This window comes from Mobula birostris, chromosome 32 (assembly GCF_030028105.1).
Source record: "Mobula birostris isolate sMobBir1 chromosome 32, sMobBir1.hap1, whole genome shotgun sequence".
In the NCBI taxonomy this organism is placed as follows: Eukaryota; Metazoa; Chordata; class Chondrichthyes; order Myliobatiformes; family Myliobatidae; genus Mobula; species Mobula birostris.
The window spans coordinates 29,018,708-29,038,396 of record NC_092401.1 but is presented as its reverse complement, the minus strand read 5'-3'; the positions used below and the strand labels follow the sequence as shown (position 1 = coordinate 29,038,396).

The 19,689-nt window shown below is 41.5% G+C and overlaps 1 protein-coding gene across 3 annotated transcripts in view; it reads left to right on the top strand.

Moving 5' to 3' along the window:
• The window catches only part of LOC140191235 (tetratricopeptide repeat protein 39A-like), a 121,364-nt gene that overhangs the window by 79,267 nt on the left and 22,408 nt on the right, over window positions 1-19,689 (top strand). For all 3 annotated transcript variants that reach the window (XM_072248438.1, XM_072248437.1, XM_072248439.1), the window contains 3 exons: window positions 494-561; window positions 3,981-4,040; window positions 5,582-5,743. In XM_072248438.1, coding sequence (XP_072104539.1) covers window positions 494-561; window positions 3,981-4,040; window positions 5,582-5,743 — 290 coding nt within the window. The remainder of the gene's footprint in view (window positions 1-493; window positions 562-3,980; window positions 4,041-5,581; window positions 5,744-19,689) is intronic.

The window sequence follows — 19,689 nt, the reverse complement described above, 5'->3', positions numbered from 1 at the left end:
GGCGATTGTGTCACTGCTCCTCTCTCAGTCCAGGACAGATACTCAGCATGGACGTTGGTCCATTTACTGTTAATAAAAACCTTTCAGTATTTACTCTACTTCCAGTCTTTTGGAGTAATGATAGTGCATCAGTTGTACTCCTAAGTTATGATAGATATATAAAATAGTGCATAAATAGAGCAAAGTAGTGATATACTCTTTATGTAAATATGACTGCATTTACATGGAGTGCAATTTGCATGTAAATATACTTCACATGTAAACATCAGTAGCAAGGTTTAGAAGCAATTGATGAGAATGTAAAAATATAATAGGTGGTTGGTGGCAGGCGTGGACCCAGTGGGCTGAAGGGCCTGTTTGTTTGCTCCATCTCTCCGTGGCTGCACTTTCCCCGTGGAACTTCCCCGGAAGCTTTTCTCTGGGATCAGCAGATCCACCGAGCAGCCAGGGTCTGAAATCCTGTGCCAACTCCTTTTGTTTTTTCTTGGTACAGGAACGGGTGAGGACGATGTCACGGATGCAGTGGTTCTACTTCAGCCTTATCTCACACGATACCCTAAGGTGGGAGCCTCACCTTGTGCTTTTTAATCATTCTCAGGGACTATCCAAAGTCAAAGTAAATTTATTATCAAAGTACGTATATGTTACTGTATACTACAGTGAAATTCATTTTCTTGCAGGTATTTAGTGGGAAATAAATAGAATAGAATTTATGGGGGAAAAAAAACTGCATAAACAAAGACTGATAAACCACCAATGTGCAAGAGAAGACAAATTATGCAAATAAAAGAATGAATAAATAATACTGAGAATATCAGTTGTAGACTCCTTGAAAGTGAGTCTGTAGATTGTGTAGTCTGTTCAGAGTTGAGATGAGTGAAGTTATCCACACTGGTTCAAGAACCTGATGGTTATAGGGTAATAACTGGTGGTGTGGGATCAGTTTTTCTTCTCCAGAGACAAGAGAACTGTATAGTATAGGGACAGATTTTTTCAGCCAACAATGTTGTGTTGAACTAATTCAATTAATAATCAGATGCCCAAGTAAATTAAACCATTTTTCCTTTGCAAAACCCATATTCCTTCATTCTCTGCACATCCTATCTACATAGAGCCTCTTGAACACCTCTACTGTATTTGCCTCAACTACCACCCCGGCAGCACACTCCAGGCACTACCATTCTGTAAAAAAAACTTAGCTCAAACATCTCCATTTGAATTTACCCACTCTCATCTTAAATGCATTCCGTCTGGTTTTAGACATTTTGATCCTGGGGGAAAAAGATACAGGCTGTCTAATCTATGACTCTCAATCTTACAGACCTCTACCAGATCTCCCCTCAGCCTCGGCTACTCCAGAGAAAATATCCCATGTTTGTCAAACCTCAACTGATAGCTAATGGCTTCTAATCCAGACAGCATCAGAGTCAGTTTATTATCACTAACATAATGTCGTGAAATTTGTTGATTTGTGGCAGCAACACAATGCAGTAAATAAACATGACTATAAATTACAAAAAGAATATATAAATATATAGTGCAAAAAAGTTCAAAGTAAATTTATTATCACAGTCCATATATGTCACCATATACAACCATGAGATTCATTTTCTTGCAGGCATTCATAGCAAATACAAGGAAAACACTGGAACCAATGAAAGACCGTACCGAGTGGTATGGACAGACAACCAATCTGTAAAAGACAAAAAACAGGGCAAATACAAAAAGAAAGAAAAAAATAGTGAGTAAATAGACAATAAATATTGAGAATAAGAGATGAAGAGTCCTTGAAGGTGAGTCTATAGGTTGTGGGAACAGTTCAGTGATGGGGTGAGTGAAATTGAGTGTGGTTATCCCCTGATGGCTGAGGAGTAATAACTGTTCCTGAACATGGTGGTGTGGCTCCTGTACCAACTCCTCGACGGCAGTAGTGAGAAGGAAGCATGGCCTGGATGGTGGAGGTCTTTGCTGATGGATGCCGCTTTCTTGTGGTAGTGCTTAATGCAAATATACTTCTTGGTGGGGAGAGCCTTACCCATGATGGACTGGGCTGTATCGACTACTTTTTATGGGTTTTTCCATCCAAGGGCATCAGTGTTTCCATAGCAGGTTATGATGCAGCCAGTCAATATACTCTCCATGACACATCTATAGGTGTTAGTCAAAGTTTTAGATGACATGCTAAATCTTTGTAAGCTTCTAAGGAAGTAGAGGTGCTGCTGTGCTTTCTTCATAACGACAGTTAATGCTGGACCGTGGACATATCCCTGTAAATGTTAACACTCAGGAATTCAACGTTGCTGACCCTCTCCACCTCTGATCCCCTGATGAGGACAAAACAGTGAGTTAGTGTTGATGAGTTCATGGACCGTTTAGAAATCTGATAGTGGAGGGTAAGAAGCTGTTCCTAAAATATTGAGTGTACATCTTCAGGCTCCTGCACCTTCTCCCTGATGGTAGTATTGAGAAAGGGGCATGAGGGTCCTTAGTGATAGACGCCACCTCCTGAGGCATCACCTTTTGAAGGCGTCCTTGATGGTGGGGAGGCTGATGCCCTGGTAAACCTCTGCATCCTCCAAAGCCTCCACAATGGACATTACTAATGAATACATTTGAGAATCAAAATCACCAAAACTGCAGGTGTTGGAAATCAGAAGCCGACAATGTTGGAAACACTCAGCGAGTGTCTGTGGAGAGAGAAAGGGTCAATGTTTCAACTCTCAGCTTTTGTCAGAATGAAGAACCTAATGATCCCAACAATGAGATTTTGTACGGAAACGTTAGCTCTGTTTCTTTCTCTACAGACACTGCCTGACCTACTGAGTGCTTACAGCTTTTTCAGTTTTGTTTAGGTGATTTTGGGATGTTTGCTTCTCTCACCTCCTGTGAGTTGAATGAACCACATTCTGCTGAGGGGCAGTCTGACTAATGTAGTTACAGCTCATTTCCCATCATAACCACCAGCAATACTCAGGGTCACAGATCTGTGTGCAATGTGCGGCTCCCTTGCACAAAACTCCCTTCCACCTCTGAGCTGCAAGTGACGGGGGCCTTTGTTAACTGTGAGTGGAATCACTGATACATCTTGTCCACACTCAGTCTGTCGACGAAGGACTGTGATTTCAGGGATTGATGGTCAGGGTCATGTGACAAGCGAGAGGGTAAAAATGGGGAGAAACTGTGCTGGTGAGCTGCAGAGCCAGATTTAAGATGATTGTCATTGTTTCAGAAGCTAGAAAAAGGCCTTTCAGCCTCAGACAGCTCATGGGACCCCATTTATTTCTCTCTAACCTATTCTCTCTCATCAACTGTCCTGTTTCTTCGAACATCACGTACACTCAGGGTGATCTACTCAGTGGCCATTTCATCTTCCAAATTAATCTTAACATTGTATAAGGTTTGCATACACTGATAATAAATTTACTTTGAACTTTAAACACTAAGAGTATACTATGCCCCTTGAATGTGAAGTAGAAAGTATGCAATTCAGACTTCGCTCGACTGAACACGCGAGTCCAAGCTGTATCCTGGGCTGCTTCATTTAGGCAGCAATCACACATACAATTGAGTAAGTAAAAAGATGATTTTCAGTGGCACAAATGTAACAAAGACAACACAGGATTATGTATTTGTAGTCCAGTCTGAGTGAAAAACAAATTGGCTTCCCCCCTGACGTGGTCCAACTGAATTTCATAATTAAAGTTGGCAAGGCTATATTTCAAGATAAAAGCCTGAACAAAAAGGGGCTTTTGGATGTGGGAAGAAGCTGGACTTCGAAGTGGCAGGGAGAATGTGCAAACTTTATACAGATAACCATCAGAGTCAAAGTCTGTATACTTGAACCCCAGTTCCCCTTTCCCTGCTTCCTCTCATTTCCTCTACACCCGTCACCCATTTTCCCCTTTCCCAGCTCCTCTACCACTCTACCTCACCACCTCAGATACAATGAGATCATGTTGTGCTGTTTTTCTCTCCCGCAGAGTGCAATATTCCTGTTCTTTTCAGGAAGAATAGAAGAAATCCAGGGAAATCTCGATAAGGTCAGAACTTTTTCTGTGTGTTTGTGTTGTTGAGGGGATCGGGCAATCTCCCAGTCTTTGACTGGTATAGTTATCCAGTCATTGATTGTGGGATCATTCACTAACGTTATCAGACATAGGAGCTGAATTAGGCTATTCAGTCCACTGAGTCTGCTCCATCATGAGTCCATCATGGATAATTTATTATCCCTGTCAATCCCATTCTCATACCTTCTCCCCGTAACCTTTGACACCCTTACTGAGCAGGAACCTATCAATCTCTGTTTTAAATGTACTCAATGCCTTGGCCTCCACAGCCATCTGTAGCAACGAATTCCACAGTTTCACCATCCTCCGGCTAAAGAAATTTCTCCTCGTCTCTCTTCTAAAGAGGTGTCCTTGTATTCTAAGGTTGTGTCTTCTGGCCGTAGACTTGCTCACTATTGCAAACATCCTCGCCACATCCAGTCTTTCTAGGTCTTTCAATATTTGATAGGTTTAATTGAGATCCCCTCCCATTCTTCAAAATTCCAGTGAGAACTACTGGACCCCCAGTGGATAGTTTCAACAGCAGGTGAAGGGTGCACGTTGTGCATTAACAGCCCAATTATCTCGTTGACTTCTCTCAATAGCAGAAGAATGATGTCCATAGACCAGTTAGCAGCAACATGGATTTATGTAATGCCTCTTCTGTGGAGAAGATGCTTCAGAGAAGGATTACAAAAATAAAAGTTATGTCCTTGACAACTAAAGGCATGGAGAGCAAAGACAGACCTGGATCGGAAGAGTGCAGGCATCACGGCAGTCTTCCCCTATCTATGTCTTCTGCCTGCAGATGAATCATGTTCCTCCATTCTCTGCTCATTCATGTATCTGTTTAAAAGACTCTTCAACACCTCTGTCACATTTTCCTCCTTCACCAGCCTTGGCAGCACATTCTAGGCACCCACCACTCTCTGTAAATAACTTGCCTCACAAATCTTCTTTAACCCTACCCCCTTTCATGTTAAATGCATGTCGTGTAGTATTTAATTCTCAATGCTGGGAGAAAAATTCTGCCTGCCTTTTGTAATTTCAGATAGTTTGATCAGGTCTCCATTGAGCCTCCAGTTTGACCAACCTTTCCTTGTAGGTCGTACCGTCTCATCCAGGCAGCATCCTAGTGAACCTCCTCTGCATCCTCTCCAAAGCCTCCACCTTCTGATATTGGGGCAGCCAGAATTTATTTATTTATTTTATTTAGTGCTACTGCACGGTAACAGACCCTTCCAGCCCAACGAGCCCCTGTCACCCAGTCACATCCCTGTGACCAATTGACCTACTAACCCATACATCTTTGGAATGTGGGAGGAAACTGGAGCACCCAGAGGAAACCCGCTGGGTGAATGTGCAGACTCCTTACAGAGAGCAGTGGAAATTGAACCTGGGTCGCAGGTGCTGTGATAGCGTTGTGCTAGCATGCTGCCCAGTTGTACATGGTACCACAAGTGTGGTTGGGCTTGTGGTTTTGTCCCATTGGAGGGAGCTCTGTGGTAAGGTGAGTTTTGTGGTGTTCCACACAGGCAATCCAGAGGTTCGAGGAGGGATGTGCAGCGCAGCAGGAATGGAAGCAGTTCCACCACATGTGTTACTGGGAGCTGATGTGGTGCTTCACTTACAAGCGGCTGTGGAAGGTGGCTTACTTCTACGCAGACCTCCTCAGCAAAGAGAGCCGCTGGTCTAAGGTGAGGGACTTTGGGTGCGGCAGAACGCTGTCCTCAGCACTTACCTTATGGGGGAGGCCATTCAGCCTGCATCCATGCTGATCGATAAAGAGGTGAAGTGCAATCTTGGCTGACAGCTCAGGCTGGAGGTCAGTGGTTGGAGTGCACATCCAGCCATGTTAATTGTGGAGATGGTTTCTGCCTCTTGCACCCTTTGGGTGAAGAACATCTTTTCTCACCTTTCCTCTAATCCTTGTCCTCATTCTTTAAATCTAATGAAACATACAGTGAAATATATGGAGAAGATTAAACAGTTGATGCTTCGAGCTGAGTTTCTTCATCAGAACTTGGCCCGAAACATCGACTGTTTATTCCTTTCCATAGATGCTGCCTGACCTCCTGACTTCAAGCATTTTGCATCTTTTACTCTGGATTTCCAGTATCGGTACAATCTCTTGTGATTATTTTGTAGTGAAATGTGCTGCTTGTGGCAAATCATATCTGCAAGGATTGTGCTGGAGGCTGCCCACAAGTACCCTAACTCGTACGTCTTTGGAATGTGGGTGGAAACCAGAGCACCTGGAGGAAACTCGCGCTGACATGGGGAGAACGTACACACTCCTTACAGACAGCAGTGGGAATTGAACCCTCATCGGTGATAGCTGGTGCTATAAAGTGATTGCACTAACCATTACACTACCACGCCGTTCTATGTTCCCTTTGCCGAGGAATTTATATCCTTCCTGCTCTCTCTGTCTGGTCCCCTCATTGATTTATGTTACTCATTTATTCTCTCCTCAGCCTCTGTCTCACTGAAACAACTCCAGCCCCCAGTAACTATTTTCTAGGTATAGAATCACACAGCCTAGAAACAAGCCCTTCTGCCCACCATCTGTGCTGACCATCATGCCTATCTACATGAAACCCACTTGCCTGCATTAATTCCACATCACTCTATGCCCCGTTCATTCAGGGGCCCATCCAGGCACCTCCCGAGTGTTGTTACAGTCCCTCCTTCCACCAACTCCCTTGGCAGCTCATTGCAGATATCAACGACTCTTTGTGTGAAACATTAGATTAGATTAGCTTTATTTGTCTCATGTGCCTTGAAACATCGAAACATGCAGTGAGATGCATCATTTGCATCAAATGAAATCAGCAAGGATTGTGCTGGGGACTGTCTGCAAGTGTCACCTCACTTTCAGTAGCATGCCAACAACTTCTAACCAACCTGTATATGTTTGAAATGTGGGGGAACCCGCACGGCCACACTGTGGTACTGAGAATTGAACCCCAACAGTGATTGCTGGCACCATAATACAACTTGACCAACTGCTACACTAAGGTACCCCCCTGATTTTCTTTCACCGTAAATCTATGCCCTCAGCTTTTCAACACCCTTACTGTGGGAGAAAGATTCTGACCTCCTCCAGTACTTATGCCTCTTTTAATTTTATGTCACCTCTCATCCTCTACTTCAGTGAAAACTGACCCAACCCATCCAATCTCTCCTGATAGATCAAGCCCCTCAATCCAGGCATCATCCTTGTGAATCTTTTCTCCACATCTCCAGTTTAATTACTTCCTTCCTGTCATGTGGCAATCAGAACTGCAGACAATATTCCAAATGTGACCCAATCAACATTTTGTACATCTGTAAGGTGACAACACAACGCAGTGCCAAACACTTTCTCCTCTACTCTGCTTACCTGTATTCCCATTTTCAGGTGACCATGCCCAATTCTCTCTGCTCAACAACAGTTTCTAGCTCCCTCCCATTCAGTGTCTTAAGTCCTGTCTTCGTTTTGTTCCCCAGGATAAGACCATAAGACGTAGGAGCAGCGTTTGGCCTAGCAAGTCTGTGGGACATTCTATCCTGACTACTTCCTGTAACCTTTGACACCCTGACTAATCAAGAACCTATTGATCTCTGCTTTAAATATACCCAATGACCTGGCCTCCACAGCTGTCTGCGGCAATGAATTCCACTGATTCATCACCCTCTGTCTAACGAAGTTCCTCCTCATCTCTGAATTGTATTCTGAGGCTGCGCTCTCTGGTCCTAGACTCTCCCCCGATTGGAAACATCCTCTCCATGCCTTTCAAAATGTGATTGTTTTCGATGAGATCCCACCTCTCTTTGAAACTCCACGAGTACAGCCCAGACCGAGTGGGTGCTCCTCGGCCTTTCGTTCCAGGGATCACTCTCATGAACCTTGTCTAGACGCTCTCTAATGCCAGCACATCCTTTCTTGGATATGGGGCCAAAACGGCTCACAATACTCTAAATGTGGCCTGACCGTGTATGAACGCATTATTTGTCTGAGTTAAACTCTATCTGCCATTCATTTGCCCACTTTCTCAGATGATCAATATCCAGTTGTAACTTTAGGCATCTTTCATCATGATCCACTACGATACTACTGAATTTGGTGTCATGTGTGAATATTAATCATATCAACTGCATTCTCATTTAAACTATTAAGAGAGACAGCAAGCAGATTCAGTAAGTATATTGAGGTAAAAGGTACAGTATGAGAGAGTAGATTCCCTTGTGGTGGTGTGTGGGACTACAGGATAGGGGGCAGTCTTAAATAAATCCTTGTCTGTATTCATCATGGAGAAGGACATGGGAGCTGGTGAGATCAGGGGAATGAATAAGGATAAGCAAATACAGAACCCAGGACCCAGCACCAGTCCCTGTGGCACACCTCTGGTGACAGGGCTCCAATCTGAAAAACAAACCTCGACTATACTCTCTGTATCCATCCACCAGGTGAATTTCCTTGGCTCCCCTTGGATCTTGTATCTTCTAATCTTTTGGACCAGTCTGCCTTTCTTGACCTTATCAAAGGCCTCACTAAAATCCAAGAAGTCAACGTCTACCACTCTCGAAACATAGAAACATGGAAAACCTACAGCACAATACAGGCCCTTCGGCCCACAGAGTTGTGCTGAACATGTCCCTACCTTAGAAATTACTAGGCTTACCTATAGCCCTCTATCTTCCTAAGCTCCATGTACCTGTCCAAAAGTCTCTTAAAAGACCCTATCGTATCCGCCTCCACCACCGTTGCTGGCAGCCCATTCCACGCACTCACCACTCTCTGAGTAAAAAACTTACCCCTGACATCTTCTCTGTACCTACTCCCCAGCACCTTAAACCTGTGTCCTCTTGTGGCAACCATTTCAGTCCTGGGAAAAAGCCTCTGACTATCCACACGATCAATGCCTCTCATCATCTTATACACCTCTACCAGGTAACCTCTCATCCTCCATCGCTCCAAGGAGAAAATGCCGAGTTCACTCAACCTATTCTCATGAGGCATGCTCCCCAATCCAGGCAACATTCTTGTAAGCCTCCTCTGCACCCTTTCTATGGCTTCTACAAAGTGTGGTGACCAGAACTGAGTACAGTACTCCAAGTGGGGTCTGACCAGGGTCCTATATAACTGCAACATTACCTCTTGGCTCCTAAATTCAATTCCATGATTGATGAAGGCCAATACACCATACGCCTTCGTAACTACAGAGTCAACCTGCGCAGCTGCTTTGAGCGTCCTATGGACTCGGATCCCAAGATCCCTATGATCCTCCACACCGCCAAGAGTCTTACCACTAATATCATATTCTGCCATCATATTTGACGTACCAAAATGAACCACTTCACACTTATCTGGGTAGAACTCCATCTGCCACTTCTCAGCCCAGTTTTGCATGCTATCAATGTCCCGCTGTAACCTCTGACAGCCCTCCACACTATCCACAAAACCTCCAACCTTTGTGTCAACAGCAAACTTACTAACCCATTCCTCCACTTCCTCATCCAGGTCATTTATAAAAATCACGAAGAGTAAGGGTCTTCGAGGCACTCCACTGGTGACCGACCTCCATGCAGAATATGACCCGTCTACAATCACTCTTTGCCTTCTGTGGGCAAGCCAGTTCTGGATCCACAAAGCAATGTCCCCTTGGATCCCATGCCTCCTTACTTTCTCAATAAGCCTTGCATGGGGTACCTTATCAAATGCCTTGCTGAAATCCATATACACTACATCTACTGCTCTTCTTTCATCAATGTGTTTAGTCACATCCTCAGAAAATTCAATCAGGCTCATAAGGCATGACCAGCCCTTGAAAAAGCCATGCTGACTATTCCTAATCATATTATACCTCTCCAAATGTTCATAAATCCTGCCTCTCAGGATCTTCTCCATTAATTTACCAACCACTTTTTTTCAATATTTTTATTAATATTATATAATTTGCATGAATACAAATACAAAATTCATAAGGATACAAGTAAGTAATACGAATTACATTTCATTTAAATCGCAGTAATATGATCACAGTATCCCATATTCCAAATCAATCATGTAGGAAAAAAAATTGAATTATGAAATGAATAAAACAAAATAATTTTATTTTATTTAAAAAAAAATTTACCCCCACGACCAAAATGAGCTGGTTGGTGGAAAAAAAAGGAGAAGAAAAAAAAACCTTAGCACATAATATTATTATAATAATGGCTCAGATCCATACTTTAATAACAGTTCAAAGATTATGAAAATAACTCAGAAAGGGTCCCCATAACATTAGAAAATCATGTTTCGAATCAGAAGTCGAACAATGAATCTTCTCTAGATCAAGGCACAACATAATGTCAGATAGCCATTGAACATGAGTGGGTGGGGTGGCCTCCTTCCACTTGAGCAAGATCACCCTCCTGGCCAGAAGAGACATAAAGTCCAATACCTGCAAATTAGATGGCTTCAATTTTGTAGCACTATCCTCAACAATACCAAACAAGGCAGTCAAAGGGTTGGGCTCAAAGCTGACATTGAAAAGTGCAGAAAAAGTTTGAAATAAATCTTTCCAAAATTTTTCAAGGCTCAGTCATGTCCAAAACATATGAATTAATGTGGCCATTCTATTAGTACATCTATCATAGTAAGAGGAGATATCTGTGCAGAAATGGGAAAGCTTGTCTTTAGACATATGAACTCTGTGTACCACTTTGAATTGTAATAAAGAATGACGAGCACATAATGAGGAAGAATTAATCAATTTTAAAATAATCTTCCAGCTCTCTTCAGATATGAAAATCTGCAAATACTTTTCCCAATCTCCTTTAATTTTATCTAAAGAAGCCTTTTTCAGTCCCAACAGCAGACTGTAAATGTAAGGTATTGAACCGTTGTCAAAGGATTTCAGATTAAAAATTGTATCTATTATACTCTTATCTGGACTTGTAGGAAATGTATGTGATTGAGATCTTAAAAAATCTCTAATCTGTAAGTAACGGAAAAAATGGGTATTGGAAAGGTTAAATTTCATTGAAAGTTGCACAATAGAAGAGAGATTCCCTCCATCAAACAAATCCTGAAATCATTTAATACCCAATCTATCCCATTCTTTGAAAGATAAGTCAATTATAGATGGTTTAAAAAAACAATTGGAAAAGATGGGACTCGAGAGGGAGAATCTCAATAAACCGAAATGTTTTCTAAACTGTAACCAAATCCTCAAAGTATGTTTGACCACCACATTGTCAGTTAATTTATTTAAAGATAAAGGAAGCGAGGATCCAAGTAAAGAAATAATGGAAAATTTCATAAGAGTTGACTTCCAAAAAGACCCATATAGGACAATTCTCATGGTCAATGTAATATATCCAGAACGTAATATTTTGTATGTTAACTGCCCAATAATATAACCTAAATTGGGTAAGGCAAAGCCTCCATTCTGTTTGGTTTTTTGAAGGTGAGGTCTATTTATTCAAGGTTTTTTATTTTCCATTTATAGGAAGAAAGAATTGAATCCAAAAGAGTCAAAAAAGATTTAGGAATAAAATCAGGCACAGCTTGAAAAAGGTATATAAATCTAGGTAAGATATTCATTTTAATAGAATTAATTTGGCCAATCAGTGCTAAAGAGAGAGGCGACCAATTAGAAAGTGTTTTTTTAAATATAATTCATTAAAGTTAAAAAAAATTCCTTAAATAGATCTCTATAATTCTTAGTAATTGTTAGTCCTAAATACGTAAATTGTTTTCTCAAAATTTTCAAAGGAAGGTTAATATCAGTTGGTATTAAATTGTTTAAAGGAAACAGTTCACTCTTATGTAAATTTAATTTATATCCTGAGAACTGACTAAAATTAGTCAGTAAACGGAACACAGATGGTAAAGAGTTATAACATTAGATATAAAAAGCAATAAGTCATCAGCATAAAATGACACTTTATGAATAGTTCCTCTCCTTAAAATACCAGTAATCTCTTTAGACTCTTGAAAAGCAATCGCTAAGGGTTCTAATACCAAATCAAAAAGCAGAGGGCTCAAAGGGCAACTTTGTCTAGTCCGACGTTGGAGTATAAAGGGTTTAGAATTCTGAAGATTAGTTAAAACCTGAGTGGAGGGAAATAAATAAAGTAATTTAATCCAATGAATAAAATTAGATCCAAATTTAAATTTTTCTAAGGATGTAAAAAGATAATTCCATTCAACTCTGTCAAAGGCCTTCTCCGCATCCAAAGATATCACGCATTCCGAATTTCCTTAGATGGAGAATGCATAACATTTAACAAACGTCGTATATTAAAATGGGAATGTCGATTTTTAATAAATCCTGTCTGATCATCAGAATCTATAGAGGATATAATATTTTCAAGTATGCGAGCCAATACTTTAGATAAAATTTTAGTATCAAAATTGAGTAAAGAGATAGGTCTATACGAAGAACATTCAGTAGGATTCTTATTCTTTTTGAAAATTAGCAAAATGGAAGCTTCATAAAAAGACTGCGGTAACCTTCCTATCTTAAAGGGATTTGTCAGGGTAGGACATAAATGTGGTATAAGCAAGGAGGAAAAAGCCTAATAAAACTCTCCAGATCCTGGGGATTTCCCAGAATGCAATTCTCAAATAGCCTGAGTAATTTCCTCCTGGGAAATAGGTTGATCCAATTGCCTATGATCATCTATCGAAAGATTAGGAATATCTAATTGATCTAAAAAATTATTCGTTGCAATATTATCATTAACAGAGTCAGAACTATACAAGTTGGAATAAAATTCCCTAAAAATGTCATTAATTTCAAAGTGGTTAGTTGTCATGTCCCCATTAATTTTATGTATTTCTGTAATTTGCTGCTTGACTATAAATGGCTTCCATTGATTAGCCAGTAACTTACCAGTTTTATCTCCGTGAATATAAAATTGACTTCTATCTTTTAAAAGCTGGCTTTCAATTGGATACACTAAAAGAAGATCATATTTAGTTTTGGTTTCAATACGTCTCTTGCATATTTCAGGATCGAGTACCGAAGCATATTTATGGTCCAGTCGTTTTAACTGATTAGCTAGTTTGTTTCTCCCTTTGTTAACTTTTTTAATGATGTTTGCAGTATGAGAAATAATTTGATCCCGGACATATGCTTTAAAAGTATCCCATATAATAAGACTGGACATCTCTTGCAACGTATTTTCTTCAAAAAAAGAGTAATTTGATTCTCCATAAATTTTAAAAAGTCCTTATCAGATAACAGGGTTAAATTAAATGCCAAAATCTACTCATAGGGATAGGACCAGGAAGATTTAAAGATAAAAGTACAGGAGAGTGGTCAGAAATAGCAATCTCTTTATATTCGATCGATTGAACCAATGGAATCATTTGACTGTCAATTAAAAAAAAAATCAATCCTGGTAAAAGAATGATGGACATGAGAGAAAAAAGAATACTCCCTGTCCGTCAGATGAAGAAAATGCCAAACATCAACTATACCACATTTAGTTAGAAAGGATTGGATAAACAAAGCTGATTTATTGAGTGTGGCTAGTATAGCAGACGAGCGATTTAATACTGGATTCTAACCAGCAGTTAAAATCTCCTCCCATCACAAGAGAGTAAGTACATAAATCTGGCAAAAACAAAAATAGACCTTCAAAAAATCCTGGATCATCTACGTTGGGGGCATATACATTAGCAAAAACGATCAATTTACTGTCTAAACTCTCTGATACAATAACAAATCGACCATTAGGATCCAAAGCAACTTTATGCTGAACAAAAGAAACTGTATTATCTACAAAAATCGAAACTCCACGTGATTTTGCATGAAATGAAGAATGGAATTGCATATCCTTCCACTGAGTGAAAAAAACATAAGCTATCACAGCTGCGTATGTGCGTTTCTTGTAAGAAAATAATGGGTGCTTTTAATTTTTTAATAAAAGCACTTTGTTCTGTTTAATGGGGTGATTCAGCCCTTTCACATACAAACTAAATAAGTTAATATTTCGAACCATTTTAAATACCAATCATCATGTAATTAAAAGATCTGGCCATAAGTTATAAAAACTAGAAAGCAAAGCGTAGGGTAAGGTAGTCAAGCAGACAATCATATAATAACCCAACACAGTTCCCAGAGAGAAATAGGCCCTAGTCCCTCCCCCAGCCAAAGCCAGAAGGCTGACCAATAGACAGTCAGTGAGCTAACAACTAAAAAGTTCCCTCCCCAAAAAATCCTGTTGACAGGAACTCTGGTCCTTCAAGATCAATTATGTCCCTACCAAGACACAACATAAAAAGAAAAATAACTCAGTATTCAAAAATATAAAAGGATCAATTTAAACAAATTCAAAGAAAGATATATTAGAATAATGCCTCAAAAAAGGATGTAATAAAAAGTATCAATAAAAAACACAATATATGAACAGCCAAAACATAAGCTTATTGAAACCTTATTTCAAATTCATACTAACAGAAGAAAAAATTGACCAAATAAGAAATGTAACAGTTTTAGACTTCAGCCTTCAGAAACTCTTTTGCTTTTTCAACTGACTTTCTTCTTTTTTGCAATCTGTTCTTCAAAACAATACCCAGACGGGCGGGAAAATGAAGAGATGGTTTAAATCCTTTATTGTAGAGTTCCAACATAACTTTGTTATATTTCATACGATCAGCCATAACTTCAGGCGAATAGTCCACCAATCTGACCTTGTAACCATGGAAATCGATCATTCCTTGTTGACGGGTACGGCGAATTAAAAGGTCCTTAATACGAAATTCATGAAAACTTAGAATGCCTCACCTAGGTCTTGCTGCCGTCGACAGCGGCTTTGAAGTTGTCGAGCGATATGCTCGATCAAGCTTAGGCTCAGGAAGTGAATAAAACAGGGAATAGCTGCTTCAGAAAGTTTGCAAAGAACTTCATAGGGTCAGCACCTTCAATTGATTCTTCAAGACCCAGAATTCGCAAATTATTTCTCCTGTTTCTATTTTCTAGATTGATAATCCTTTTCATCAATTTTTCATTGGATAAAGATAACTCTTTGCAGAGTTTAATTGTATCTTCAACATCCTCTTTAAGTGTCAACAGCTTTGCAGTATTTTCCTGAATTCGGTTCTCATGCTCAATTAAAGTGTGTTGGATTGTATCCAATTTGCCATTAAGTTGTTGAAACTCCTCAGAAAATTCTGATTTTTGCTGTTTAAGGAAGTCATTGATTGAATCCAAAGTGACTGGGGATTCATCTTCTGTTTCCCTTTCTTTTGCAAAAGCTTTTGTTTTTTCCCCAGCCATAGTAGATCAGTATTAAAGTATTATAATAAGGTTTCAAAAAAAAACTGGTAGGAGACAATAAAGTAAATAGGGTAGGAGCAATCTAAAATGATTTTACACCATCAGCTACCAACAGGGCTCTCGACCAACCACTGAGGTAAGACTCACTGTTCTAACATTTCCTGGGCTATCCCTACTCCCTTTCTTGAATAAAGGAACAACATCCGCAACCCTCCAATCCTCCGGAACCTCTCCCATCCTCACTGATGATGCAAAAATCATCACCAGACGCTCAGCAATCTCCTTCCTCACCTCCCACAGTAGCTTGGGGTACATCTCGTCCGGTCTCAGCGACTTTCCAAAAGATCCAGCACATCCTCTTTCTTAATATCTACATGCTCAAGCTTTTCAGTCTGCTGCAAGTCATCACTACAATCATTAAGATCTTTATCCATAGTGAATACTGAAGTAAAGTATTCTTTAAGTACCTCTGCTATTTCCTCCAGTTAACTTTCCCACTGTCACACTTGATAGGTCCTATTCTTTCACGTCTTATCCTCTTGCTTTTCACATACTTGTAGAATGCCTTGGAGTTTCCTTAATCCTGCCCGCCAAGGCCTTCTCATGGCTCCTTCTGGCTCTCCTAATTTCCTTCTTAAGCTCCTTCCTATTAGCTTTATAATCTTCTAGATCTCTAACATTACCAAGCTCTCTGAAACTTTTGTAAGCTTTTCTTCTTGACTAGATTTATTATAGCCTTTGTACACCATGGTTCCTGCACCCTACCATTGGACCCTACCTGTACCCTACCTGTCTCACTGGAACATACCTGTGCAGAACTCCACACAAATATCCCCTGAACATTTGCCACATTTTTTCTGTATTTTTCCCTGAGAACATCTGTTTCCACTTTAAGCTTCCAATTTCCTGCCTGATCACCTCATATTTCCCCTTACCCAATTAAACAGTTTCCTAACTTGTCTGTTCCTATCTGTCTCCAATGCTATTGTAGAGGAGATAGAATTATGATCACTATCTCCAAAATGCTCTCCTACTGAGAGATCTGACACCTGAACAGGTTCATTTCCCAATACCAAATCAAGTACAGTCTCTCCTCTTGTAGGCTTATCTACATATTGTGTCAAGAAACCTTCCTGACCACACCTTAACAAACTCCACCCCATCTAAACCCCTTGCTCTAAGAAGAGGCCGATAAATATTTGGGAAATTGAAATCTCCCATCACGACAACTCTGTTATTATTACACCTTTCCAGGATGTTTCCCTACCTGCTTCTCAATATCCTTGTTAATATTGGGCAGCCTATAAAATGCACCCAGTAAAGTTATTGACCCCTTCCTATTCCTAACCTTCTCCCACAGAGACTCTGTAAACAATCCCTCCATGGTGTCCACCTTTTCTGCAGCCATGACACTATCTCTGATCAACAGTGCCACGCCCCCACCTCTTTTGCCTCCCTTCCTGTCCTTTCTGAAACATCTAAAACTCTGCACTTGAAGTAACCATTCCTGTCCCTGAGCCATCCAAGTCTCTGCAATGGCCACCGCATCATATCTCCAAGTATTGATCCACGCTCTAAGCTCATCCGCTTTGTTCATAACACTCCTTGCGTTAAAATAGACACATCTCAAACCTTCGGTCTGAGTGCCTCCCTTCTCTATCACCTGCCTATCCTCCCTCTCGCACTGTCTACAAACTTTCTCTATTTGTGAGCCAACCTCCTCTTCCTGTGTCTCTTCAGTTCGGTTCCCACCCCCCAACAATTCTAGTTTAAACTCTCCCCAGTAGCCTTAGCAAACCTCCCCGCTAGGATATTGGTCCCGCTGGGATTCAAGTGCAACCTGTTCTTTTTGTACAGTTCACACCTGCCCCAAAAGCGGTCACAATGATCCAGAAATCTGAATTCCTGCCCCCTGCTCCAATTCCTCAGCCACGCATTTATCCTCCACCTCATTCTATTCCTATTCTCACTGTCGTGTGGCACAGGCAGTAATCCCGAGATTACTACCTTTGATGTCCTGCTTCTCAACTTCCTTCCTAACTCCCTGTAGTCTTTTCAGGTCCTCTTCCCTCTTCCTACCTGTGTCATTGGTACCAATATGTACCACGACCTCTGGCTGTTCTCCCTCCCACTGCAGTTTATCTTGGACGCGATCTGAAACATCCTGGACCCTGGCACCTGGGAGTCAAACTACCATCCGAGTTTCTTTCCTGCATCCACAGAGTCACCTGTCTGACCTCCTAACTATAGAGTCCCCAATCACTACTGCCTTCCTCTTCCTTTCCCTACATTCTGAGCCACAGGGCTGGACTCTGTGTCAGAGGCATGGCCACTGTTGCTTCCCCCAGGTAGGCTGTCCCCCCAACAGTACTCAAACAGGAGTACTTATTGTCAAGGGGTACAGCCACAGGGGTACTCTCTAGTACCTGACTCTTCCCCTTCCCCCTCCTGACTGTGACCAACTTTTTCCGTCTCCCATGGCCCCGGTGTGACCACCTGCCTATAACTCCTTTCTATCACCTCCTCGCTCTCCCTGACCAGGTCATCGAGCTGCATCTCCAGTTCCCTAATTCGGTCCCTTAGGAGCTGCAGCTCGACACACCTAGTGCAGATATGGCCGTCTGGGAGGCTGTGAAACTCCAGGACCTCCCACATCTGACACAGAACACCGGCCTCACACACATACTTCCTCCTTTCTGCAAATAACACAGGTAAACCTACCTTGCCTCGTCCCGTTACTGCCTAAGCCCATTGAGCCAAAGCCCTATCACTCTGCTGCCTCTCACTCCGCTGCCCAGTGGATATGGCGGTCTTCTTTTTAAACCTTTCGCACACTACTGGCTGATGTCATGCACCTACGCAGTCTTGCCTCTCTTTTATCCCGAGTGGTAAAAACTGCCGTCGCTCCGGAAATCAGCCGTTCACTCGCAGCCTTCTTTCCCTCTTCTTGTCAATCCTCCTGGGACCTCTTTGAAACAAACTTCAGATTTGTGAGACGTGTTCTCCAGCACACAAACTCTTGCTGACTGTCCCTTGAGGATTAAAGATTAGTTTTATACAGTGAAATGCGTTGTTTGGGTCAGATCAAATCAATGAAGATTATGCTGTGGGTAACCCACAAGTTCCACCATGTACTGGCTCCAACATAGCACACAACTTAACAACATTAATCTGCACATTTTAGGAAACAGGAACACCTGGAGGCAGCCCACGCAGTCATGGGGTGAATGTACAAATTCCTTACTGACCCATCACTCGGTGGTCCTCTCTTGTCTCCCTCCATATTTTACATCTACTCCTCAGCATTTTTTCTCCAGTCCTGCTGGAGGGTTTCGGCCTGAAACATCGACTTTACTCTTTTCCATAGAGGCTGCCTGGTTTGCTGAGTTCCTCCAGCATGTTGTGTGTGTTGCTCGGATTTCCAGCGTCTGCAGATTTTCTCTTGTTGGAGATCGGTGATTGCTGGTGCTACCGTGTCACCCTGGCCGGCCTTCGCCTGTTCAAATGCAAATAAATCCTGTTCTTTAGAATCCTGTCCAGCAACTTTCTCAACACTGACGTTAGTTTCACTGTTTAGTTGTTCACTGGTCCTTCCAGCCCTTCGTAAATAAAGACACAAAATCAGCCATCCTCTCGGTTTTGTGCACCTTGCCTCTGGCTAAGGAAGGGAGAGATCCTCTTTGTTCCCCTAACATACGCCTAGATCGGCTGTGAATCAAAATTAGGTTCAATATCATGGGCAAATGTTGATTAAATTAAATAAGTAGTGCAAAACGAGAGCAAAAATCGTGAGAAAGGGTTGGTTCACTGTCTGATCAGAAATCTGATGGTGGAGGGGAAGAAGCTGTTCCGAAAACATTGAGTGCTGGTCTTCAGGCTCCTGTACCTCATCCCTGATGGTGGTAATGAGAAAAGGGCATGTCCTGGAGATGGATGCCAACTTCTTGAGGCATTGTATCTTGAATATACCCTGGATGATGGGGAGGCTGGTGCCCATGGTGGGACTGTCCATGAAGAAATCCTGTTCCCTCCCCTGATCTCATCAGCTCATGTGTCCTCTCCATGGTCAATACAGACATGGGTTCATTTAGGAGTGCTCTGTCCTATAGTCCCACACATCGCCACACAGGGACCAGTCACTCATGCCTACCCTTGACTCAGTGAATCTTCTAGCTGTTGTCTTTTTCTTATCTGCCAGGGATTCTGCAGCCTTCCTTTTCAAGCTTGACTTCTAACTGACCCAGCTTAGGGACCAGGTGAGCCTGAGTGATATATAACGGCCATGCGATTACGGGAAGAAATAAACACATGTTGAACAGGTCATAAACACGAGTGATTCTGCAGAATTAATTTTATTTTTATTGAATGAGAGATACAGCATG